At 41.0% G+C, this 12865-nt stretch overlaps 2 protein-coding genes across 5 annotated transcripts; one reads left to right on the top strand and one right to left on the bottom strand.

The window, feature by feature from the left end:
- Positions 1-1217: 1217 nt before the first annotated feature.
- RB195_004069 (uncharacterized protein) lies at positions 1218-6504 on the top strand (the record flags this gene model as incomplete). Of its 3 annotated transcripts, XM_064178505.1 has the most annotated exons (12): positions 1218-1307; positions 1803-1939; positions 2008-2101; positions 3903-3950; positions 4090-4203; positions 4283-4403; positions 4710-4765; positions 5000-5174; positions 5337-5421; positions 5563-5643; positions 5724-5889; positions 6427-6504. In XM_064178505.1, 12 exons carry the CDS (start codon positions 1218-1220, stop codon positions 6502-6504), a joined length of 1245 nt encoding a protein of 414 aa, XP_064033038.1. The 3 variants fall into 3 exon arrangements, with proteins under 3 accessions (XP_064033038.1, XP_064033037.1, XP_064033039.1); XM_064178504.1 differs by lacking the exon at positions 3903-3950; XM_064178503.1 differs by lacking the exons at positions 3903-3950; positions 6427-6504 and having other exon boundaries at positions 5724-5955.
- Positions 6505-7103: 599 nt separating this feature from the next.
- RB195_004068 (uncharacterized protein) lies at positions 7104-10396 on the bottom strand (the record flags this gene model as incomplete). Of its 2 annotated transcripts, none has more annotated exons than XM_013443419.2 (5): positions 7104-7323; positions 7703-7820; positions 7874-7982; positions 8937-9020; positions 10352-10396. In XM_013443419.2, the coding sequence occupies 5 exons, from the start codon at positions 10394-10396 to the stop codon at positions 7104-7106; spliced, it is 576 nt and encodes a 191-aa protein (XP_013298873.2). The 2 variants fall into 2 exon arrangements, with proteins under 2 accessions (XP_013298873.2, XP_064033036.1); XM_064178484.1 differs by lacking the exon at positions 10352-10396 and adding an exon at positions 9464-9586.
- Positions 10397-12865: the final 2469 nt, after the last annotated feature.

Here is a 12865-nt window from a genome sequence, read left to right as displayed (position 1 = left end):
GCGGCCTTCTCTGCTGTGGTGAATTGACCAATAACCCATAGCTACGGACAGAGGCTGTCATCTCTTTTTCACGCGTTGTATTGTTTACTGCGTGCTCGATCTCTAATATTTGCTTATATCAGACGAGTGGATTTCCCAGAGTAAAAGTGTTTGCTGAGAAGCTTCGTTCTCACAAAGCTTCGAGTTTTGCACAGTAATTCATCCTTAATATTTTTTAAAGCACTGATTTGTATTGGTGTTTTTCGTTCCAATATTTTACTCTTCACTTTACCGATATTAGGAACTCCTTGCGAGCGCTTCCAAAAAATTAAACTGAAATCCAGTCAATGCCTTTATTTAGCTTTGTTTACATTGCGTATCTATTCGAGAGTCGAAGATTTCCCATTCCACAAGAAAGTGCAGAGATTGCCTTTGTATGTTACCAATATACGATTCCTCCTCGACTTCTTGTCTATTATAAATTCAGTTGTTATTAGGACACACAATACACATAGTTTCTTGTTATTAAATAGTGAAGCCGAGAAAGATTTACACTACCTTGTAGTTGTTGCCTGTGGTTATCTTCATTACGTGTATGGCGCTTTTGTGTAGAGTATCATGATTTTGTTAGTTTTTAAATTAAACAGGTGCAAGTTTTCTCATTATATAGTATCTATGCATAAAAGTTTATCTGTTGATATTGTTACCTCTGGCAGAAGAAAGAGGGGTGGCTATATAACGCTCATTTGGGTGCTCACGCGACCAACAGTTATCAAACTGAGTGCTTGTTCGAATTCAGTCCGTGCGTCGAAGGCTCGCAAGCGGCGAGTCGCTATGCTGTTCCGTTTCTCCCTCCTTTTTTTTCTTCTGAAAGGTTATCAAACTTTGTACCTTCAAGGAATGATAAAAGTAGTGTAAGCCAAGGGAAGTGTGGTTTCGCTAATGTTTGCTTCCAGTTTCTTCTTTTCCTGAGGATTTCTTCTTTGTTTTCAGTTGATTGTCAGTCCTTTACCATCTTTACTACTGAGAAGTACTCCCGCAGAACTTCCTTAGAAGGCAAGAGGCCGACAAATATTCACATCTAATAGTCTGTAAAGAGAAATTTACCTTATCTCTTCTTTTTTATAGTTCTTACATTATTATCGGAAGGCTTAAGCTTTAAGCTGAAGAACTGTTCGGCGTTCTACTGTGGAAGCACAAAGACATTACAAACGATTATCAACGCTAATAATTAAGGGATGTCCCCAAACGATTCTCTGCAAGAATTTCTGGATTGGTCAAGGAATAATGGCGTTATTTTTAGTGGACTCGAAATACGCTCGTGCGAGGTGCGTTCTTGTTTGTAATTAGGTGTTACATCGGTCAACAAATGTGTCTGTAAATTTGTGGATAAACAATTGTAAAACCAGTTATTGGTCAAAACAACGATGATTTTGAGTCCTCGTTTCTGTATTTCGAAAAATGTGAGGACTTATTAACTAATCTTAACCTACTTATTCTGAATTGAAGTTGAACGCGTCGGCTCAATCCCAGTAGGGATTCATCAACGTCGAAATCAATCAATACTCTCTATCCTTTATTCTTTGTTCGAAATCGATTTCCCGGCCCGAATTTCGAAAATTGTTCTTCTCCTTTTTTGCTTTGAAAACTGTGTTCAGATTTAAGTTTTATGACATGACAATGTTCCGTAATCCGAATTCTTGCGGCTTCCCATTTTAAGAGGTCCATAAGTTGAGCATGAGAAAGAGTTTTGGCTGATTTCTATTTTCTTCTTCAAAAGCCTATCACGGATTTGAAACCTAAAGTTGTTGAACGCGTTTCAGACATCGGGCAAGGGTATATTCGCAACCAGATCATACCGTACAGATGAAAAGTTCATTCAATTACCAGAAGTGTTAATGATTACTGCCGGTAGAGTAGCTAATATGGAAAAATATGCCAAGTTTCTCCGTGACACGAAGTAAGGCTTTTTTTACAGCACTTTTCAGTGAGGTAGTGAGGAAAATTACGGAGGTAGTTATTTTTAAGGTTCTTCCCAACCCCATTCGAGATGCTCACAATATTTTTTTGCCTAGAGGATTTTGACTCCTGGTATGCTCCGTATCTGAAAGTATTACCAAAGGTAAAATGACTCATATTTTTCATTTTTATAATTGGTAATGTTTGTCCTACTACTTATCTATTGATCGCGTAAAACATCTTGTTGCCACTTCAACTCCCGTGCATTTGCGTAATCGCGAGCGGTAAAGGTAGTCGAGGTGGGACCCTGTTCGTCTCTATAGACTGATTGCGATGCAGTTGCGCAGGTCTGCAGTCCGAATGGAGTTAGAAATGGGCTCACCTTGATCGCAACCCTTGGCTCCACAGCGACACTTCGAGCGCAAAGACTAAACATATGCTCCTTCAAGCCTTTTGTCCCGACTACATGTATGCTCTTTGATGCACTTACTTGCAGAATATAGCCATTATTTAGACTGGCACGGGAAAGTAGCCGCACCATGTCAGAAAAGTCAAAGATATTTGTTGCTAAAAATAGCGTGAAAATTGTCAACGTTTACTAATGTCTTAGTTGGGTGATGGCAACGGGGTAGGAACCTAGTGGGGGCCTTCATATATGAACATAGTGACGCCATTGGTAGGAGCTACTTCATCACACAATAGCTTCAGGATTGCTAGCAGCAAACACATTCCAGCACACGTATTTAAACTTACAGCTGTCTGTAAAAAGCCCCTCTCTCCCTTAAAGGCATCACCCCACGAATCTGAGGTGGTACGGATTTCAGGTGGAGTATTCGTATACAGGATGGGAGACTACGGAGAGGGAGGTGATTCCGTCCATTTCTTCCTAATTGCCGTAAAAAACGGCCCGGAAGATACGGCCTCATTCGTTTTGGCGCACCATTTTGTACAAGAGGTTCGATTGGAGCGCGTCAGTCTTGTACGGCGCCGCATCTTCCGGGCCGTTTTTTACGGCAATTAGGAAGAAATGGACGGAATCACCCCCCTCTCCGTAGTCTCCCATCCCGTATACGAATACTCCACCTGGAATCTGCACCACCTCAGATTCGTGGAGTGATGCCTTTAAGACCAATGCAAACAATACCATCATAAATTTCAAATACGCATCGCTGGCCGCAACTTCTTTGACTTATCAAGCAGGAAACATAAAAGGAGAGATAAAATGAGGTCTTGGTATAATTGTGATGACAGATGATTGAAACTGGTGCAAGTAGGATGAAAAGGAAACGATGAAAATACTCAAGAAAAAACGCAAGATGAATAATATCATCGTTGCCGCTTTGACGCGACTGTGCCTAATCGTTACAATGAAACAGTTTAGTAGTTTTCGCAGTTCTGCCATTGTCGGGTCAAAACGACTTACAGCTCGGTACCGTTGAGTAAGCGGCTGCGCTCGAAGCTGCTCGTTGTATCCACCAGATTCGATCGAGAAGGGACCAACGCTAGCTCTGATGTTCGATTGAGGTTAACAGTGGTCCCACCCCGACCGAAGCCGTGGCTCCCCCGCATCGCTATTTTTACCCGACTGCGCGCTATTTGTTCCTTTTGTAACAACTTTGGACGCGCTCTCGGTTTGTAATGGACGAACACAAGAGGAAATCTGCGTCAAACAGGAAAAGCATGGATGTTACGCGTTAGAAGGCTGTTAGAAGAAATTTCGGCGCTTGTTCTACTATTTGTAGTAGAGTCAAAAGGACATGGAGAACAGTGGAGTTGCGTAGGCGGCTGTGCTCGAAGCGACGCCGCGAAGAAGGTTGTTGTGTTCAAGGTGGGATCATAACCGCAAAATGAAGCGAAGAATGATGGTAGCAGGAGTGCTTCTTCGATCCTCGTCACCATGCTCCACCGCATCGCTTCGAGTGCAGCCGCTTACGCAATTTGCATCGTGCTTCATGTCGTTTCAGCCCTATTATGGTGCCACCAGCAAAGGCCGACAAGAGAATCAAAAGCGGGTCAAGATAAACGTCTGAGCGGGGAAATATAGTGCAATGCACACGTATGTCCTCCCTTATTCATTTTTATTTTTTATTGGTGAACTATATTCTCGAGAAATCCCTTCATATAATTTTCGATTTGCAACCACTGTTTCAGAGTTTTACGACACCGGCCTATTTGGGTGAAACTGTCAATGCTGCCGATCTTCCGTTATCCGTTCGCGACTACTGGTGCACTCAACAAAAAGAGCTACAAGAAATGTGGAAAAGAGTATGATTGAAGAATTTAAAAGGCTGTTTATAAATACGAGGATGAAAAGTCTCACTTGGCATTTTTGTTTATTTGCCAGATCCATGAAGTTGTGCCTCAAGTCACATACAAAACGTTTTTGTGGGCATGGCATGTTGTAAACACCCGTTGCATCTACGTAGAAAACAAGCCACATCCTAGCATCGACAATTCTTCTGGAGGTAAGCAGGTAAAAGAAGGTCGTGGACACAAACGAAGCGATTGATTGAACAAATCATGATATTTTCACTTCACTCCATTTCCATTCACGAAGCCCACCATCTTCTTGCAATTATACTGTGTTCGAAGTATGGTTATAAATTGTTTCTGAGAGATTCTGAAGGTGCTACATGTATTTATCTGTAATGCAAAAGTGGTACTGACATTTCATTTACGAATTTTGTGGTTACTAGAAGATATAGGAGCAGTTAGGGTCAGTGGAAGCAATTTCATGCTTTGTAATGTAGTTGTAATGTTCTAATGTCTAGACACACTGGCAGTGATACCGTTTGTGGACATGCTCAACCACGATCCTCAGGCTCAGGTGTGGTCCCTATTTCCGTCCTGTATGCTTTATTCTCCCCCATTATCTATATAAACTTTCAATTCATTCCAAGCTTTTATTCACTACTACTTTATCATGCTCGTAAATTACTTCCTACCGAGGTGAAATTCTCTTTCTTTCTTTTCTTTCTCATTCTTTCACGCTCTGAATCCGTAAGTACTAATTAGTTGAAGTGTAAGTACTGTATTGTGCACCATATATACATTTGTCTAGGGAATCGGCATGTATGATCGATATTCGAACATGTACATCGTACGTGCGGCACACTGCGTGCTTGAAGATCAAGAGGTTACAGTGTGTTATGGACCTCATGACAATGCTCGACTATGGATGGAGTATGGGTTCACATTGCCAAATAATCCAAATGGAAAAGTTGCACTGGAACATGGTGAGTTAACGGTTTAACTACTTTAATCAAAGTTTCCCACTTTACTGTATAATTACTCCCAAGGCAGATTAGGGAATAAGTGTTCTGGATTTTTGTTCGCCTCATGTGTAAAATGCGTAATTCTCTACCTTTCGATAAATTTCTTCCACGAAATACTTCCAGCACTCTTCGTCGCTCTAGCAAAAAAGGTAGGAATCCATGTGTCGCCACTACACGAGAAAGCTCTGCAGGATGCAGGATTACCATGGTACAGCTTAATGAATGTTCGCTACTAAACGAAATTGGGGCAGTACCATTACTTCGCCATGACCTGCGTTCACAATTCTCTCATTTTGTAAATAAAAATCCACAACTCAGTCGGTTAATAATAGCAGTTTTCGCATTATAGCACGTTGTACCTCTCAGATGATGGCCCAAGCTGGGCTTTACGGGTGAATATGAAGATTCTCATGTTATCGTCTTCAAATATGTGAGTTTTTGTTCCCAATTGCCGTATATTGTCCATAGGAAAATACAACGAGAGTAATAGCAAAACTGGAACGTCTTCAGAAAGCGATGGCGAGAGCTAATTTATGCAGAAAAACCGCATATGACTTCACTGTATTCAAGTAATGATGACGAATCCGAGGTCGACGAGAACGAATCGGCTGAGCGTGAGACATTACAGCGAATCATCAGTGAACTCAAACAAGCTATCACACAAAAATCCAACTCAGTAGGTATTCTCAGTTGTATAGTTGGGTCAAAACAGCATGAAGTTCGCGGTTTTGCTGTGGCGTAAGCTTTTGTGCTCGAACAGGGACTGTGGGGAAGGTGGCTGGAATCGAGCTGGGAAGATCGCAAAGTGCAGCGAAGAATAGTGTTAATTGTCCTTCTTCGATCCTAACAGCCACGCTCAACCGCACCGTTTACGCAACTGCATTGTACTTCATGTCGTTTTACCCGACTTATATAGAGCTTACTTCTCAATGCTTACTCTTCCTATAAAAACGTAGCAGGTTTTCGCTGGTTATAAAGTGCCCCCCCTCCAAAAAAAAAAAAACTATTTTAGACGATGTTGTATGGTTCCACGTTCGCTTGAACGCGAGCTGATAATCCTGTTTTTTTTTTTCTTGGGTTGCATTCAAGAAACTATCGTGTAGTTCTCCCTTTCAGTTTTTCACAGTGAACTGTAGGAAGTTTTAAACACCAGCACGACATGTATTGATAGAATTTCAGAAGCGAATTTCTTGAACACGATTCTACCTTCCAGGTACCGCAAAACACCAAATGGATTTGGAAGGAACAATTAATGATTGTTGATGCTGTATTGTCGTCGTTCAACCGATAATATCTTGAATATATCTTATTCTAATTCAAATAAACGGTTTTGAATAAATGATTGACTCTAAACCACTCAGTAAATATGTGAACATTGGTGATATTATGGGCGATTGGAGAAATTGAAAACAATAGGTGAACAAAACAACGACCCATACATAGATCAATGACAAGGTAAGGGATTTTTAAGAAAGAAACTCCAGAAGATTGCATATGTCCATCCTTACTTTGACATACTCCTCAGCAGACAGAAACAAAGCCAGACACCCGCGTCGTTCGGTGCTGTTCTCACCTACTAATCGATATCTACATTTATGACAATTAAGAGCGAACATTTCTAGCGGTAGTATGAGGAGTTAGACAACGTGAGAGACACATGGCTCTCCCGAGCGTCGAGAGTGCTAACTATTCGATTGAATATTATTTGAATGCATGTAAAAGCGGACGAATGAGGAAAACAGCAGAAAGATGTAGATCATTACCAATAACCGAACAAAAAGAGAGTACCGTACAAGTTAATGAGCACTAGGCTTTACCAAATTAAATAAACTCATGCGGTCTTTCTGTTGATACTTACACAAAACATAGTCTTGAAGCTTTTTCACTAAGTTAGATGACAATTTTAGGATGCTTAGATTTCCTCATATATTCTTCAAGCTCACGATCCAGTTGAGTGACTGTTTTCTTCGGCAATGGATTGTAATGGCCTTGCGGGGTACGCTTGACTCCACCACGCCCCATTCCTGCACGGCCACCACGTCCAGCAACAAAACCGTATCGGTTTTTGAAGTTGGTGTTGTTCAACACACCGCGACCACCATTCTTTTGCCTGCAAAGACTTACAATGCAGATCACTGTTCTGAAGCATTGTAGGCTATTTTGCAGTTTATATGCCCCTGACACGTGAAGCGCAAGGATTAAGGATCTCAAAAGAAAACAAATTAATGGTTAATCAAATCACTATGGGTACGCAAACGTGTTTATGAATGCAAATACGACCCGTACAGTGAATTGCTGGAGCTCGCGTATCAAATAACGCCTTTATCTTCTTAGATAAGTTCGGTACCAATTTATCACTTCGGAAAAAATGAAGACCATGATTTGCTTGGAGTGTGTGCCAGACTTCTACTATAGAACATTTACTATATGGGCCAATTTTTGTTTAAATTCGAATAACTCGAAAAACCGTAAACGTAATGTGAACCAACCCAAGTCCTCGCTGAACTCCACGACCGCGTGTGCCTTTCGCGTGCGCCCTTTTGTTACTACGTACAGGTACTGGAACATATACCACCTGTGGTGGAGGAGGGAGAGTCACGCGCTCTTCTGAAACAAGAAAGACAGAGATGGGTACTACTATAAATCTAAAAAAAGGATACCAATCGGACGTCTATATAGAACTGGTGCCCGAACACGGCGAACTTGCTGACCAACCGGTACAAACTCCTCTACGTAATCATCTATCATTGGTTCCAAAATTTCATAAACCTGCAAAGAGTCCTATCATCATAAAGCATGGAGTACATTAGAATCAGTGATAACATCAAAAAATGTAATTATCTCTGGATACTGTATGGATCAAAACAATGACGTTAAGGTGAAACTAGGAGATCTGTCTTTATCTAGGAGACAAAAATACTCTCCATGAAGTGCTCATATTCAATTCTACACAAAAGGTTGTAAATTATGGAGAGGGAGGGAGGGAGGCGGCACGGCAAGGGGTGGGTGATTCCGCCCATTTCTCCCTGTATCAGTAGAAACGGACAACCTCGGAACGCTGTTACTTAAGACGTCCTCAATTGCAACGTGCCACCTTTGCGCCCCCCACCCCCTGCTTGCGACTCGTACGAATGGATTTTCACAAACCGCAGGCGAGGCGGTGCTGGGGGGATCGCAAACGTTGCGCATTGCAATTTAAGCCGTTATAAGAGACAGCATACCGGGTTATGCCTTTATGGTCTTGATTTCGCTGGGTCTGACCACTACGTCAAGATGTTAGTTGTCAATAAAAATCAATGACAGTCTTGACATAAAAGTCAAGCATTCTGACCGAAGCCCTGCACATAGGCTACATAAGTTCAATACGTTTAGAAAATGAAAAAGCTAGTAGATTTCCACGCATCATGATGGGAAAAGACTTAAGGCCACAAACAGTGGAAGCGAAAGGTAGGAGAAGGGCAGGCATTTTCTTAGCGAATGTCCCTGCTGCCAATCCCTACCATACATTTTTCCGACCCCCAATCAACCAGATGAATTTAAAAATCAAATTGCTTATAAACTCATCTGGATTACTGGAGATTAATTATGCTGTGGGTTCGGCAAACCAGATAAATTCACTGACTACTACTACAATCAAATTCAACAAATGAAATTCTCCACAACGAGAGAGCTTAAAAACATTTTTAAAAAAACCTAAGCACAGATAGAACCGTGAAGAAATACCGGTTGACTGCGCATAACAGTAGCGCGCCTGGATGCGAGAGCTTGTCCTCGGATTCTTCCCCTTACTGCTCCACGAGCCACAGCCTATAAAAATAAAGCAATCTATACCGAAAGTATAGAAGTTCATGAACTAGAAACTCGAAGTACAATAGCAAATCTAGTAAGTTATAGTGATACAATTTGTACGGTTGCATTACATCACATTGTTTTTGAATCCTACTAATGAAAATCAATTTAGTTCAACTACGGCATATACATCACCGAAACAATGATCTATGGAATTTCTTTCGCTGTTAGGCACAAAATCCCTCTAGCATGGAACACTCTGCATGATCTGTGTAAGTAAGAATAAAGGGAAAAGCTTAAGACGATAATTAATCCTCTTGAGATGTGTCAACGCGTTCCACATCAACTCAGAATCGTTTGAGATTTACAAAAGCGTGTAGAGCCTTTGAAGTGACCAACCGGTGTATCAGTTTTCAGTTTTTATTCAATTCAATGTTTTTATCCCCTCGAAAGAGTCTTACGCTGACTAGTCGATCCATAAGCATACATGCTATATTCGGAGCCGGTGCTCCGACTCCCTTCTCTTTTGGAAGGTTGGCGAGAGGATCGTCTTCACTTTTGGACAATCGCGGAGGGATCCTCATCACTTACGCTGCACCATATGACCCAGACTCCCTTCATCTGAGGAGGGTCTCAGTTCTTCCCTGTCGCACCATCCACATAGGGATGAAAGGCTTGGTTGGCTTAGGGTGGTTTCGAACTATCGACTATGCACTTGCATCCCAACCTATTACTAATTGACCCCCACCAGCCCATTAGCAACAATGAATGAGATAATTACAAAGAATTTGGAAGCAAAAGTCAGTGTAACTTCGAATAATTATTAGAATCAAAGGATGTTTCTAATATTAACCGTAGTACCGTACTACTACTAGTATTAACAGTAACTCTACATACCTATCCCATGATCTTCCAATTTAGACCACACTTACAGCGCTCCTCTCTTCTCGATAAGCTTACCGGGTGATTTTCTGGAGTAAGATGAGTTGAAGAAGGGGGTTGGAAGGGAGGGAGGAATTTATAAAATAACAAGTTTAATATAATAATATATTGCAAGCACCAATACGCCTAGTACTAATAGCAGCAACAATATTAACCTTATTTTAGAAGTACAAAACAAGGATTTCTTCATTCCTTCTGAATAGGAATTTGTGCTGATATTGCCTAAATGACGACTGGAACATTTCGGTCTTGGTGTTCCAGCTGTATTTTATCAGAATCATGAGTAAGAAAACTATTAACCGAGAGAGATACACAATAAACTCGTTTTTTACGTACTTGTCCAAATGATTACCATGGATAAAAAAGAACTTATTTGATGTTCAAATACGCTATATAGAACAACTTACTTTGTCAGTTGGTTGTTTATTCGGCACCGCCTTTGGCTTTGGCATACGTGAGAATCGGAAATATCATATTGACTATCATAAAAGAGAAACAAGGAAATATAGCTAAATAAAACAGAATATCACACACCTCTGGTGCAAAGACATACAAGAAGTGCCGACCATAACTATCTTTGTCGGGACCCCTTCCACCATTTCCGTATCTGTCATCCTCTATAGGAAATTATTACAAGAACAGCTAACAAAGAAGAGGAACGGTTCACGACAACCTCTGCTACCTAGCCCTAAAAACAACAACGTCGATGGTAAGCGAATAAAGTGAAAAGAAAGAAGACTAGCGACGTGTTGTTACAAATAATGTGTGTAATTGCATACATACACCACAAATAGACGCATACAATCATCCGGCCTCGAGATGCACCAGTAATTAATGTGTTTTCATTATTTCGTGTCTTTCCGTGCACTGATGAGATTTCAAAAGGAAACTCTCGAAGGGGAACAATATTTGCACTTGCTTGAACTACGAGAGATATGTTAGACGTGTCCCGGAGCACTTTTTGGAGATGTAGTCGTCGATAACTAATTGCGCTGCACTGCAGTCAATAACGCGGGCAGATCATTCTGTTGCGGGTGTTGGATGTCAGGCCCATCTCGTTACCGCTGCCTGCATTCACGTAACAATAGTCAGGGTGCCCTCAGGGCTCCACACCGGGCGAACTGACAAACAACAACTGATAGATCACCGCCGGTTGTGATTTTCCAGGCTCTGACGAAAGTGATGACTTTAGCTGCTAATAAAGATTAATGCCAGTCTTGGATACATTTGAAGCAAATCAATATGAAGTTGCAGAAATTTCTGGACAGTCATATTTGGATTTACTTATTGTGTTTTCCTTGGACGAACGCTCCCTGCGAGTGGAGTGGAAAGCACCGAGTTTTATTGATCGTTTGCGTTTGCGAATTGTATGGGAACCTCTGTGCAGTTCAAGAGGACTTCTGTTGTCGTAGAACTGTTGCTCATGGTTACAACGGATTTTAGTTAGGAGCAGATTAAAAAGGATCTGATCGTGAGGCTCAATAAATCCCTTCCCTCGCTTTCTCCCTGGAATATGTACTACAAGTACATCCCCCTTCGAAAAGGCGGCATCGAATTGTGAGCTGAACTGAACTGTGAGCTGTGTTCAGTTGGGTTCACACATCTGGCTTCCAAAGGTCCTTTCCACATTGGTAGAAAATAAGAAGCATAAATGTAGTGAAAAAATGCAGTAGCAATGGATAAGAATAAGCTAGGACTTTCTAGCTTTACTGGAAGATGAGTATGAATTCCGCTTTATTCAAGAATTTCTGCTGTTACAGATCATTCGTGATTTGAACATAAGGCTGATTAGGATCACTAAAATATCTTGAGATTCCTGCTTTTGCTAGAAGAGAAATAATTGAGATTTATACGCCAAGAAGTGAAGGAATGGTAGGATTACACACAAAATACAATATGTAACCGTGTATGGATGTATATGCGCTAATATATGTATACATATGTATTTAAACAGGGAAAGGAGATTTTCAAACATGACAACATGAACGTAGTGAGAAGTAGAGAGAAGTGGACCTTTGGGGGTTATAAGATTTATTCCCGGATAAACTTATCAAACTTTGTAAAAATTTTATGAATAATTATTTTATTTATGAATTTCGCGCCCTACTAATAATTATTAGTAGAGCGCGAAATTTACAATTCAATCTACAATTCCTCGTCAGCAGTGATCGTCTCTTCTATTTAATATGACAAGTGATCACTGCTGCATTTGGTTCAGGAATCCAGAACTTCTGTTGTTGCACGCAGTACTTAATCCAGTATTTTGCAGGAGTTCGCTTCAGGGAAAGTGGAAATCGTGGACTTCCGCTTGTTGTATTTTCGTTGCATTTTCGACACCCATATGAAGTTATTTTCACCATCCATAACTGCCAACTTCAGGGTGTTGGTGTGTATTGCAGCCATCTTCACATGGAGAAGGTAAGTTGATGTAAGGATAGGATAGTATGAAAAAAGGCTCTTACGCATTTAAAAGCATTTCTTCACATTCACACAAATACTAAAAAATTTCTTTTCTACAGTAAAGCTTATGCAAGACGTTCTCCGTCTTGCGAATGGATGTAACTCCGTTTGCGCTCGTCCTAGCTACACAGTTCTCTTTGAAAAATTAATTACAAAACAACCTCGCAGAAGTTTTAACATGCGTTGCCTTCCATAGACATAGATTGTCGGCAAGGGCGAAGGTTGCACTCAAATTTCGATCATCCATCACCGTCGTTGGGATACACTTGCTTGGATGCCTTCTTGGGACTTCCATGACCAGGACACGAGCAAGTTTTCCATAGTAGTCCCCATTCAGTAAATCATTGGCCGGTACTCTTCCTTTGTTATGTTCCCTTGACTTTTGTCATGTCGAAGTCAACGGAAAATCGCAAAGAGAAAGCCACACTTCTTGAAGGGCTCTGAAATGCAAAATTTGCCCT

The sequence above is a fragment of the Necator americanus genome, chromosome I (assembly GCF_031761385.1).
Source record: "Necator americanus strain Aroian chromosome I, whole genome shotgun sequence".
Taxonomy (NCBI): Eukaryota; Metazoa; Nematoda; class Chromadorea; order Rhabditida; family Ancylostomatidae; genus Necator; species Necator americanus.
Note: the sequence above shows the minus strand (reverse complement) of the source record. Positions and strands in the feature narration are given on the sequence as shown.